At 39.2% G+C, this 13272-nt stretch overlaps 1 protein-coding gene across 1 annotated transcript in view; it reads left to right on the top strand.

Moving 5' to 3' along the window:
• Positions 1-11462, top strand: part of st6galnac3 (ST6 (alpha-N-acetyl-neuraminyl-2,3-beta-galactosyl-1,3)-N-acetylgalactosaminide alpha-2,6-sialyltransferase 3) — a 90211-nt gene extending 78749 nt beyond the window's left edge. The window contains exons 4-5 of the mRNA XM_007567419.2: positions 4223-4330; positions 9744-11462. Coding sequence (XP_007567481.1) covers positions 4223-4330; positions 9744-9933 — 298 coding nt within the window. The 3' untranslated portion in view covers positions 9934-11462. The remainder of the gene's footprint in view (positions 1-4222; positions 4331-9743) is intronic.
• The last annotated feature ends 1810 nt before the right edge of the window (positions 11463-13272 follow it).

Raw genomic sequence — 13272 nt, 5'->3', positions numbered from 1 at the left:
GAAGCGACTTCACAGCCTCCCTTATCTTCCCTTTTAAATTGACCACACAATAACAGCCGCCTCTCTGCAAAGTTGTCCCATTAAAACCATCACAGGTAAACACTGCTGCCCGTTTCGGGCCTCAAATGCTATCAGCCGCTCTGGGCCTCCGCATCCAGCAGCCGTCAAGCTTTGAAATGTTAGTTATCAGTGCGGCAGATCCCTCCCCCTTCGTTTATTCCGGAGCATCCAGCTCTCCGTCGGGGACGTGGTTCGTGTGCCGGCCCGTGTTTGCGCCTGTTTGTCTGCTGCCGAAGAGGCAAACTGCTAATGAATAATGCAGGGTGATGGTGATGTGTTGACAGCTCCGACGGCTGAGAGCTGCCGAACCGCGCATCGGTGATAATGTCCCATTTCTCTTCCGCGCTATTCCACCCTTTTATTTCGACAAATTGCATTTTTTTCTTCTTCTTTTTTTTTGTAATTTCTCCTCCCCAACAACCTCCCGCGCATGCGTGTTTGTGTGCATCAGCGTTTGAAGGAGTTTGTCGGGCTCAAAATCCAAACATTTTGAATAATGCAGCTGAAAGTTAGCAGCTGATTGGTTTCTAAATTGATTCCTCTTGCTTGCATGTCTGGATTGGATCGGTATCTCTGACTAACACAGTGGTTCCTCATTATTTATTCACAGAGTTTCTCCAGACGGTTTTATCCATATCACACAGAAATTGTTTAAAAATAAATAGTGTTTTATGAAGCTCTGGAAAAAATGGGAAAACTCCTCATGGTTTCTCCACCAGATATTGATTTCTGAACTCTTCCTGAGTTAAAACATTAGTATCATTGTTTCTAAATGAATATTAATTTGTTTTCTTTGCATTGTTTGAGGTCTGAAAGCGCTGCATCTTTTCCTCATTTTCTGCAAATAAATGCAAAATTTTTGCTTGGAATTTCGGAAACATGTTGTCTGTAGTTCATGGAATAAAAGAACAATGTTTATTTTACTCAAACTATAAAGAGTAAAATCAGATAAACTGATCATTTTAAGTGGTCTCTTAATTCTCTCTTGTAATGTTTTCTTTTGTTTTTCCACTTCTCAAATCGATGTTTAAAGTTTCCACAAGTGAGTGAGAATCATCCCAAGATGCTAAAGTGTCACAAGGAGGATTAATAGTAGCAGAATATGGAGATCATACTCTTTTTATTTAAAAAAAATAAATTAATAAATAAAGGGACCAGTGAGCGTTTTTTTGTTAGATTTACCTGATTGTTTTTGTGAAAGTCCAAATTTGCAGCTTCCATGTCAGAAAGCACATCGTAGAGTTTTAATCTGGGCCTCAGGTCAAAAGTCAAAATGTCTGTGGCTCCTACAGCAGCTAACCATGTCAAACACCTGGACATAGATCTGAGGTAAAAAACCACAGCAGTTGAAAAATCACAGCAAACTTCAGCATCACAAACGACTTCACACCAGCAGACTGGCGTCTCTTTCCAATTAAACCGTGTTGAGAAAAATTAAATACATTTGTTTCTTTTTAACCAAGTTGCTGGATTTGCTATGAACCCAGTAACACTTTTTATTTATGCATCATATCTTATCTTTCTTGCGACACTATGATCGCATTTTCAGCTGAATGACGTTTTCCTGACTTCATCCTGCCTGAGCTGAGGATCTCTGCAGCTCCTCCAGAGTTAGCAGGAGTCTTTTAGCTCGACACCGATGTTAATCTCTTGTTTCAAAACAGGAATAAATGCACTGAACAGCTTCGCAGTGTCTCAGTCCTCTTCAGTTTGGGTGTGAAAGCCTCATAATGTTCCCATTATTTGCGCAGTGGAGTTCAGAGCAGAGGCATCGTTACTGAGCAGCGTGAGGCTGGAGACGCCATCATTACAACTCCCCAAAATGGGTTTATTTCTAAACTTATTTACTTTGAGCCTCCGTCTCTTTCAGAGCTATAAGCACTGTAAAACAAACATAATGGAAATCTCTCTCCTGTGTTCCTGTTTGACTTGGCTGCATTTAATGAGCCTTGTGTTTGCAAACTGTTTTTAAGCATTTGCAGAGAAAGCCGAGTGATGCTTCTGCTCGGCTTGAGATCTGGGAAGAAAAATAAGTTATTTGTCTGGTTGGAGGTCGTTTTCATGGAAAAGTTAATAGTTAATAGTGTTTACCAAAGACTTTCTCTAACTTTAGTCCAGTTGTTTCCCGTAGAACAGGCGAGTCAAACTCATTTTCATCTTGGGCCAAATCAAGATCATAAATCTCCAGTTGTGCCAGGATGTATTGATAAAACCTGATCACTAACTGTTAAAATATCAATGAATTTTAAAAATTAAATAATACTGAACATCTTTTCATTTCCTCCAGGATTCTGTGATTCTTTTTGTCATTTTTTGCTATAAAAATCAAAGTGTTTGTGGCACTAATTTGGAAATATTTGCTCTTATTTATGACGATAAACACAACTTTTTATTACTCGCTGTATAGATTACGGACTATAATCTGACATCAATTAAGGCCAAGGCAGCTGTTTAGGACAAGTAGCAAAGTTTATGACAATTGTTGAGAAAAATCTGCAATAAACTCCCAATTATTAGTGCAAAAAAGTGCAGGGATTTGTTGATTTTGTGTGAATTTCCACAATAATTCTCAAGGAACTGGAGGGACTGATTGATATAATTTGGCAGTAAACAGATAAAAAGTGTGTTAATTTTATTGATAACATGATATTCAAGATCTCTTGGTGTTTAGTCTAATGTAGAGGGCCACATAAAAAGCTGTGGCGGGCCAGATGTGGCCCACAAACCTTAAGTTTGACACGTGTCATAAAATATTTAATTCCAGATAAATTATGAAGCGCTAATTTAAAACTTTCAGTTGAATAAAGTTCAATATACAGCTGTAGAGAAAATTAAGAGACCATTTAAAATGATCAGTTTCTCTGATTTTACTTTTCATAGTTATATGTTTGAGTAAAATGAACATTTTTATTTTATTCTATGAACCACTAACAACATGTCTCTGAAACTCAAAGCAAAAATTTAGTGTTTATTTGCAGAAAATGAGAAATGGTCAGAATAACTGATGCAGTGATTTCAGACCTCAAACAATGCAAAGAAAACAAGTTAATATTAATTTAGAAACAACAAAACTAATGTTCTATCTATCTATCTATCTATCTATCTATCTCTCTCTCTCTCATGGCTCTATATAAATAAATATATTGGTAGAGAGATCAATCAAACCAAAGTCATTAATTTTGGTGTATATTTGTTTCTTCTTTCTTTTATGAATAACAGCCTAGATTTTCAGTCTGTTGTGTCTCTGGAGTATGGAAGCCCGTTTCTGCCACTCTGTTAAAAAAATACAATAAATTATCTCATTATAATGAGAAGGTATCGTTATACTATCTCATTAACAAAATATAATGAGATAGTATCTCATTATTTTGAGATAATTTATTTTTTTTAACAGAGTGGCGGGAATGGGGTTCAGGGGAACCCCATTCCTGAGTCCAGACGGCCACCTGAGTCCAGACGGCCACAGGTGTTTTTCAGGTAAAATAAATATGAAACATACCTTCACATATTTCTGTTTTCAGCATACTTTGGCTTGCTGCGTGGCCTCGGGGAGCCTGTGGCCCCCTGCCCGGTCCGACCTGCAGACTCAGGCTTTAGGCGTCAGTCTTTCTTCTCAACCTCCAGCCAAGATGAAACTCCAACTCCATGTTGTTGGATAAAAATGATCAAAGCTGACATGTCTTAACTTTGAACATCCACAAATCAAACACTAATAGTCTGGGGCTCATGAAAAGATTATACATGCTGGTATTGATTTGCCCACCAGGTGCGTGAATAATTGAAGAGCTGCCTGTTGTTGCTCAGCTTTTCAGCAGCTTTTTTTTTTTTTTATCATCTCCAGTCAAGTGTAAAAGCTCCAAAACTTGAGTTTTAAATTAAAAATCACATTGAACTGGGCATCTGCTGAAGGAGACGATGGTGTTTCTGCTGACCTGCTATTACCGTTATATTCAAATTTACATGTGAGCTGAGGATCAGCTCTCAGAGGAAGCATTTGTTGGAATAATTTAACGACTCGGTTGAGCTGTAATGCATCAGCAAAAGGTGCAAAGGTCGCTGGAAGAGCATTAATGAAACTCTGTAATTGCAAATTATTAATATTTGAATTGTGATGGATATTATTCTGACCAAGATTTTTATTTTATTTTGTCTGCGTTTGCAGGATTCAGTCCGGCTCGTACCTGAGCACCGGCTGGTTCACGCTCATCCTGGCCATGGACATGTGCAAAGAGATCCACATCTACGGCATGATAAACGACACCTACTGCAAGTAAGACACCAGTGACGGCACGCCTCACCGCCACCCTGCTTCCTCTTTATGGAAATAAAAACATCAGATTTCATAAATCTGATCAATGAAATATGTTCATTCACATCTTTAACTGCACACAAATAAACAGACAAAATTATGGTCTAGTACAAGTAAAATGACTATTTTCTCCTAACTTAACTTCCTTTTAAAATACTTGAAGTATTGAAAGTAAAAGTACTTCAAATACAAACAAATACATTCAGACATGGACCCTCTGCATGTTGTTGTTTATATCTGGACATTTTGTGCATCCACACAAGGCCAGAGGTCAATAACACGGTTTTAACTGAACATTTTTGATAATTAGTGCGTCAGTAAGTGGTATATTTCTTTAACTTGAGATAACAGGGAGGATTAAAAGAGTGTTCATGTCTTCCTCCTCTGTTTCAAACAGAAAAGGAGTGGTAAGCTAATTATTTTGTATGCTTATTTTCTTGTTTTTAAAAACCTGTTTGAAATAAATAAATACGTCGCTACATCCCACCACCGTCCATTTCGAAGCCAAGCTGTTGGATTTAATGGTTAGATTTCCTTTCTGGCGTCCATACTGGATTTCTCTGTGGCGTTGCCGGGTCTATCTCTGCCTGCCTCGTGTCTCTTGCTGTCCCTTCTGCTTTGAGTCTCTCCTGTCGTCTTTCCCCTGAATCCTGGCTGACTGATTACCGTTGGGCTGCGAGGCCGTAGGAGGGATGACAAACACGCCGCTCTGGGTTCGGCTGCTCTCTTTCTTACTCTCTCTCTCTAAACGCGTCGCATTCTCGATGAACTCATCATCCACCTGAACCTCCTCCATCCCCCCCCGAATCAAACACGCTTCCCAAATGCATGCTGGAAATCCAGCTTTTCATCCTCCGTACGTTCCCCGGTGCGCAGCGGGAGCCGAGATAAGAGCTGCAGACACATGGCAGAGAGGCGCGCGTAATTCACCCGGCACAGAGGAGATTTGGTGATTTAGCGAGGCAGTTACTGGATACTTCTCCCCCTCTCTGCCTGTGCATTGTTTATTTCCCCCCGTCCTCACTGACGCCTGCAGACGTTGTGTTTTTACAAGTTTTCCAAACTGACAACTTGCCTGTTTGCATGAAGCGGTTCAAGGTTTTCAGATTCAAAGCTGCAGCCGATGCTGCAGAGATGGTGAAATCAGTGGCAGGATGGAGCAAAGTACAAGTACTTTGAATACTGAAGTATATTTTTAATGTACCTGTACTTAGGCCTGCCGCAATGAGCAATAAATAATCAATTGATCACATGATACATTAAAACAGGCTCAATTTACACTTGCATGATTTATTGTTTTCCTCTTGTACCAAAATCTCGACAAAAGTCTTCAGTCTGGTGTTTTGCCCTTTTTTTGAAGGACAGTTTTGTTTACAGAGACTTCATGATTCATTTTATTTGTTGTTTCTGTTGTTTTTTTTAAATGTCTCCCAGTTCCAGTGTTAAATGTTCATTAGCATTTAAAGTTTATTGATCTTTGAGAATGTGTTCTTGCATCACTATGCCATTATTATCATTATATTACTCAAAACCACAATATTATTGTTTATTGGAATTATTTCTGGGATGGTTTATCATCCAGCAAAGTGTGTAACCAGGTTACTGGAGTACAGATTTGTCTGTTTATTTGGACCTTTACTTAGGTGCCGTGTAAGGCTGGGAAAATATGGCTGAAAAACTCACAACACAAGCATTTCATATTTGTTGAATAATTAATTATTTTTTGTTTTAAATATCTGAAATGATGCCAAACTGCTCACGTGACCTTTCTTGTTTTCCAAACTATTTTCACTCCATGTTTTTTTTTTAAGCAGTTACAAGGAAACCTTTAACTGCTGCTGCTCAAGTTACTCAACAGGTCGTTGCTAGGTAACCAAAGAGTGAGTTGCTAAGTAACCAAAGAGTGAGTTGCTAAGTAACCAAAGAGTGAGTCAGTTGATTCCACCAATTTTGGTTCAACAGCTAAAGCCTTTCCTCTGCATTTCCCAGAATGCTGTGCGGTTCTGGATTGGAGTTCAGTGAAATTGTTGGATATTATTCCAGATGTATTGATATTGATCACATTTCTATCGCGATACATATTGTTATTGATTTATTGTCCAGCCGCAATGCTGATGCAGGTTTTCAATGGCTTCTAATCCACACTGGTGGGCACACGTCCGCCAATGCGCAGATAGCGAAGCTAATGTTTCGTTTAGCATGCTTTAGCGGTCCTGTTGCCTAGATGAGTGCGATCCCATCTGTTTATATCGATCATGTGACTATCTTCACTGTCCAGCAGTCGTGTAGGGTTTGAGTATTTTCTCCAGCTCTGGTGAAACTGAATTTATTTGTTAAACCCGGCGCCCCGCTGGGTGACAGAGGAGGAGCGGCTGTGTGTTACAGGGAACTGGCAGACAGCCACAGCCGCTGCTGCTGTTACGACTGTTTCTCTTCTGTCTCGTTCATCCTCCCAATGCAGTTGTTACACAAGCCATCCGCTCATAAAGCTGTCAGACGCCATTAAAAACAGACACCAGAGGACACACTGAACCTGATCCGCTGCGTTGTGCTCTTGCTTTTGTGTGGTTGAGTTCATATTTCTTTTAATGAACACTATAAACAGGGAATTTAGGACAAAACACAATAACTTTCTTTACTCTGCAGTGAGACATTTGCTGCATGTTTTCAGATTTACTCTTCTGGCTATTTTGTAATTCAGTGCCTTTCCGCTAACACGCTACATTTCATGGATATGCCAAGGTCTACATTAGAGTTGTTGCTTCACTCACTTACCTGAGACTTATTTCATCCCAACAGGAGTTTCTGCAGCTCTGAGTTAACTTAAAAAACTCAACTGTATTCTCTTGCTGGGTGTAAATTGCACATAAAAACTCAGTTTTTTAAACAATTACCATCTGCAAATACACTCAGTGAATAAAACATTATGGATATAATTGTAATATTAAACAGTTTAATTGCCTAGAGCGACTAATTGACAGTAATATACCTGAGTGAAGTTGGACCCCCGCCGTCTTCAAATGACACAAAACTGGTGTGAAGCGTTTGTGCTGTTATCATTTTAAAGATATTAAAATATTTATTACATAATATAGTGTCAGTCAATGTGGTACAAATGTTTTAGATGCATAAACATAGTGCAGTTAATTTATAACAATTTTATTTGATTTTGTTAACATGAGGAGGGAGGGCAGGTTGATTTCTGATGACCTCTGGAAACTTTAAAAAAAATCAAATCTTAAAAATTGTAACGGTACAAACAGAAACAATTTGTTCCACAGCTGCTTGTCGCCATATTTTATTTGATTTTGTAAATATGGACTGGCTGCTTGACCTTTGATGACCTCTGGAAACATTTATGAATATCTTTAAAATAATATCAGCCCAAACATTTGACACCTCGAAACGTTTTTAATCGATACGCATATCAGAAAGTCGACATGTTTAGTTTTTGAAAATAAATCTTGAAATCAAAACTAACCTTATAAAATCTTCAAATCTTATTTAGTAGCACCAGGGAACATTAACGATGGAAAGTGAGTCAGTTTTATTTATACAGGACTTTTCATAGGCCAGAAAAACACAAAGTGCTTTACCAGTGGAAAGAAATGTTAAAAATACAAATAACAACATAAAAAAATAGACAGAAAACAGAGAAGATAATTTTAAACTAGTTAAGTCATTCTGTATAAATGAGTTTTCTACTGTTACTAAAACAATCAAAAGCATCAAAACAAAGCAGACAATCTGAATTATTGCATATCGTGTTATCAGTGTCGTTGTTTTTTTTAATTGCCCAGTCCTAAATAGTTTTTGTTTAGAAAACTTTGTAAAGTTTTCTAAAAAACTTTAGAAAAACCTGAGGAACTAGAAAATACTAAATGATCAAAAGAACAAATAGCAGCTCGAATATAATAAAATATAGTCTAAAACTTCTGCATAGTATCAGTATAGTTCTTGTTAAAATAAAAACACAGATGGCTGAAACCCTGTTGTTGGATTTAACCGTGTTTTATTCTCTGAGAAGCTTTTAACTCGTTGGGATTCGCTCCGATTGAACAGCATTTGTAAGATTTTGGCTGACAAACCCTTCGCTCACAGATGCAGCTGCAGTTCATCCTGGAGCTGCAGGACGGGGAAACCCGACTCCCCACGCGGCGTGTTGCACACAACCAAGTGGGAGCGGCTGTTGCAGGGAAGTGTTTGGAAACGGATAAGTGCTCAGAGAGAGCACTCGGCTGCTGATTGAATGTATCGGTTCATCCCGGCTGAACACGGTAACGGGTCATTCAGAAGCATCGACGCTGGCCGCCTGCCCAAAGTGAGGCTCCGCCGAGACAAAATCCTGGCATTCACTCTGAAATCAGGCGTAATTTTAATTGGTAGTTTTATTATGGAGCAAAATTTCATCCTGCTAAGGTTCAGCTGTGCAAAATTTCAAGCCATCTGCCATCAATTACCATGTCTTTATTAAGTCCACAACCCTTTAAATGTAAAATTCACTCATTTTTAATTTCATTTTTAATTTTTTTACAAAGATCATTCATGTTGCATTGGCCCAGTCAAAGTCCTTTTTAAACCCCATTGTCCATTTATTGACTTGAAAACTGATCTTCATTGATGTTCTTCATCCAGTCTGACTCAGCTTGAGCTGTTTTACAAAGACAAATTCGGTAAAATGGCAGCATACAGGTGTTAAGCTCTGCTTAGTTTGGATATATCAATGAATTAAGGGTTGGAACTTTAATCTGTTAATTTTTATTAATTAATTGCATCAATATCTTAAAGCAATTAAACACATTTTTGTTTTTTTCCATACAGAAGTCCAGAGTAGGAACCTTCGTGTTGTGTTTCTGGTACATCTGTAAATGTGACGCACAAGCGCCGTTTGAAAAAAAACAGCAATAGATGAGAAAACCACGTCTTTTTGAGGTTAATTCTTTTCTTCAAAAAAAAAAAGAAAAAAAATGTAAAGGAACCCTAGAAAAACTATAAATGTGTTCAGGTTGTGCTAATAAGAGTTAGCCTCACAGTGAAGCTATTCTAGCCTGAAGTAGCATCTCAATGCTAATCATGTTGCAGCAGCTAACGGTCGTCTCCAATGCTAACGTTAGAATTGGAGCATTTAACTACAAACCCTGTAATTAAATATTAATCAAATCTCACAACTTAAATAGAAAAAAATTAAATGTGAAAAGTTTTAGTTGCGTGAATGTTTTTGCAAGACTTAACCGTCCAACTATTTGGTGTCCAGACCTGATAACTGGACGAACTCTTCCTTCAAAATAAAAGGTTTTATCACCTAATTCAAGCTTCTCTTCCTCTTCCGTAGAGACAGATTTAGTCTGATGACGTTTCTCTCCTCCTCCTTTAGGACTGAGGGCTACAGGCAGGTTCCCTACCACTACTACGAGGCGGGCAGCCGGGACGAGTGTGCAGAGTACCATCTGCACGAGAGCGCCCCCTACGGCGGACACCGCTTCATCACAGAGAAGTCAGTTTTTGCCAAGTGGGCCAAGACCCACTCCATCAAGTTCTTCAACCCTACGTGGCAGCTGTCGTGACCCCGGCCGACCCCAATGAGCACGAGAAAATCCGCACTACAACAAACACACACATCGGTTTTCAGATTTCTCCACATTTCTGTCATTTTGTCCCCATTTGGTTCTTCAGAATTTAGTGAAATCTGAAGACTACACGTGGACATGCATCTTTCATACCTCCAGCTTCTTGGATTGTACGTTTTCAGCAGACGAATGTGGAACGCTCCCTGCTCTGCACTGGCAGAACCAAACATTTGCGGCTCTGTGAGTCCAGCAAAGAACGCCTTGAGAGGAAAAGACGTTATCTGGTGTTAACTCGTTTTGGATTTGGGGGGAAGAACTCCAACCGGACGATTTGTGTCGGCTTGGACGTCTCGTCAGCTTCTCTGCTGTTTCGCCTCCTGTCAGGTTGTAATTAATCTGTAACAAGCTTCATTCAGGCTTTCATCTACTGAAGGCAGATGCTCTGTCAGTTTCATTTCGCATCGATCCGTTTAAAAAATCTTCAGCAAACAAGATTGTCTCACAAAGCGATCAAAAATCCGGTTGTAGGTAAAACCGGAGATGTAAACCGGCTTCGTTGTGTTTCAACCTGAAGACGTCGGCTCCTTTTTCGTGCTTTAATCCAGTGAAGCTAAATTTTATTGTAGTGTTTTCATTTGCTGATTTACTGTGCCAATGACAATGTAAGCAGCACAGCACAGAGAGCGAGGTGCAATTAGAGAGTCCATCTCTCTGGAAGCAGTTTGTGCCCCTACAGAGGAGGAGATTTATGTGTGCAGTGAAACCATTTGAAGTTAATTGTATCCCATTATCATTTCGTGCCTGCAATATACTTTGCAGTTCATTGTATAGACAAAGAAGAAGATGCATTTGCTCTCTTCCTCTCATCTTTTCATCCAGCTTTGTGCCTCTTTGGGTAACACACCGCCGTGTGGACTTTATCCCGTTTGTCTCTGGGTGCAGCGCGCTCTTCTCTCGCTCAGTAACGTCTCATCGCATCTGTTGCAGGACGGTGAAGAATAACCAGTGGGTCTCTGCTGGGGCCTGTGGGACCAGCGATGACAGAGTCAAAGACTTCTAATTTAGGCAAGCAGTGAGATACTTGCTGCAGCGTAAGCAGACAGGATTGTCGTGGTTTGCAGGTCGGCTGTAGTCACATGTGAAAACTGGGCTAAAAGTTTGGAACAAAATGTGCATTGTTGGGCTTTAGAGCTGCTGGACAAAATCACGAAAATAATGTATAATGTTTAGCGAATAAGGACCAAAAGTGACACAATTCAGTACACAAGTACACTGCTTTTTATGACTTTTTTTAAACCATAATCATCAAAACTGCAAGAACTACAGGCTGAAATACTCAAAGGGAGATTTCCCACCTGATAGTCCGGTAGATTTGGTCAGACTGGCGACCAAAATTGCAACATTTGTTATATTTTCAGCTACTATTGTTCGTTTTCACACTCCAACAATCAAAATGATTGAAAAACCTGTTCCCCTCCTCGCCTGTGGGGGCGCTACTCCAATAACCACTGAAGTAAAAAATACAAAAACCTCAAAAGAAGACACTGAGTGCAACTTCCTTTTTCACAAAATGTAAACAAAAATGGAGTGACGGCAGATTTTAGTGGTTGTAGGATTTCTCTCATGTCATTTCTCTCGCCATCGTTAGACTCTTGCATTTGTTTTGATTGGATTTACCCAGAATGCCCTGTGCTGTAGTCCACTTCCTGCTTTTAGAGCGTTCTCTGGTCTGCTTGGTGTTCACAGATGCATTCAAACGGCACCAGAGTTCACTTTAATCGAATCGAGACCGAGGCTTTTAGGCGGACCAGAGTTTGCAGAGTTTGATTACACGTTCACATTTCCCCAAATGTTTCTAAATCAGGGGAGTCAAACTCATTTTCATTCTTAAAGGGCCGGTTGTGCCAGAATGTATTGATAAAACCTGTTCACGAACTGTTAAAATATCAATAAATCCTTAAAATTAAATATCATTGAACACCTTTTCAGTCCCCCCAGGATTTTGTTATTTTTTTGCAATAAAAATCAAAGTGCTAATTTGAAAATATTTGCGCTTATTTATGACGATACATGCGACTTCTTATTACTCGCTGTATAGATCATGGACTATAATCTGACATCAATTAAGGCTGAGGCAGCTGTTTAGTACAAGTAAGACAGTTTTTGACAGTTTTTGTCTGCAATAAACTCCCAATTATTAGCACAAAAAAGTGCAGTGATTTGTTGATGTTGCGTGAATTTCCACCATAATTTTCAAGAAACTGGAGGGACTGATTGATATAATTTGGTAGTAAACGGATAAAAACTGCCCTGATTTGATTGATAACATGATATTTTTAAGCTCACTTGGTGTTTAGTCAAGAATCTATAGGACCATATAAAAAGCTATGGCGGGCCAGATTTGGCCCACGGGCCTTAAGTTTGACACATGTGATCTAGACAAATCAACTAAAGTTTGATTAAAGTGAACTAAACAGGACTGGTGTGAATGAACCCTATTGTGTGATGAGTTTCACTTTCTGAAACAAATGAAAAAAATATCAATCTCCTTCACAATATACATTTTTTTCCAGCTGTTTTTGTATAAATAATGGATACGGCATGATGTTTATCTCCACTTAGACGTCTCACTGCAGCACAATGTTTACAGAAGTAAAAATGGACGTTTTTGGATCGATAAGTTGTTAAGCAATCAGAGCCGACAGTATTATTACAAGATCATAACAAGAAGAAGGAAGTGTCGGCTCTTTTTGCTTCAGCCACTGTTTACATCCGGATTTACCGCGTTTGGCTTCTTCTGGTGCTGAATTGTGATGCACGTCTCACGTCGATGACGTAAAAGTTGGATAAAATGTGACTGCAGACACATGTCAGATACGTATCTGATTTAGTACCACATATTAAAGTCTCACAAATTGGATATTTTTCCAGGTGAAAAGATTGGAGTTGGACCGTTCAGACTGCTGTGAAAATATCAGATTCGAGTTGCATTTGGCTCCTGTGTGAACGTAAATGTAGGAAAAAACAAGCAGCTAAACATTGAACCACAGTAATAAAGTTTTGGTCGAGGTATGAAATATCTGCTTTTCCACGAACAAATGATATAGATTATTAAAAAAGAAAAAGGCATGTAATGGATTTTCTTCCTCAGCCGTGGATAAAAACATTAAGATGGAGCTGAAAGCCTGTTGGAAAACAAACCAGCGTTAATGTGCCTCAAGTTAAAGGGACCCCTGTGGAGTTTCCCCGCAAACAAACAGCAGCTTCAGTCACATTCAGTCAAAATGCGTTCTGTTCAGTTGTGTTCAGCAGACGCGGTAATTAAACTCCTTTAAG

The sequence above is a fragment of the Poecilia formosa genome, unplaced genomic scaffold, assembly GCF_000485575.1.
Source record: "Poecilia formosa unplaced genomic scaffold, Poecilia_formosa-5.1.2 Scaffold208, whole genome shotgun sequence".
In the NCBI taxonomy this organism is placed as follows: domain Eukaryota; kingdom Metazoa; phylum Chordata; class Actinopteri; order Cyprinodontiformes; family Poeciliidae; genus Poecilia; species Poecilia formosa.
This window is presented reverse-complemented; position numbering and strand designations above follow the sequence as displayed.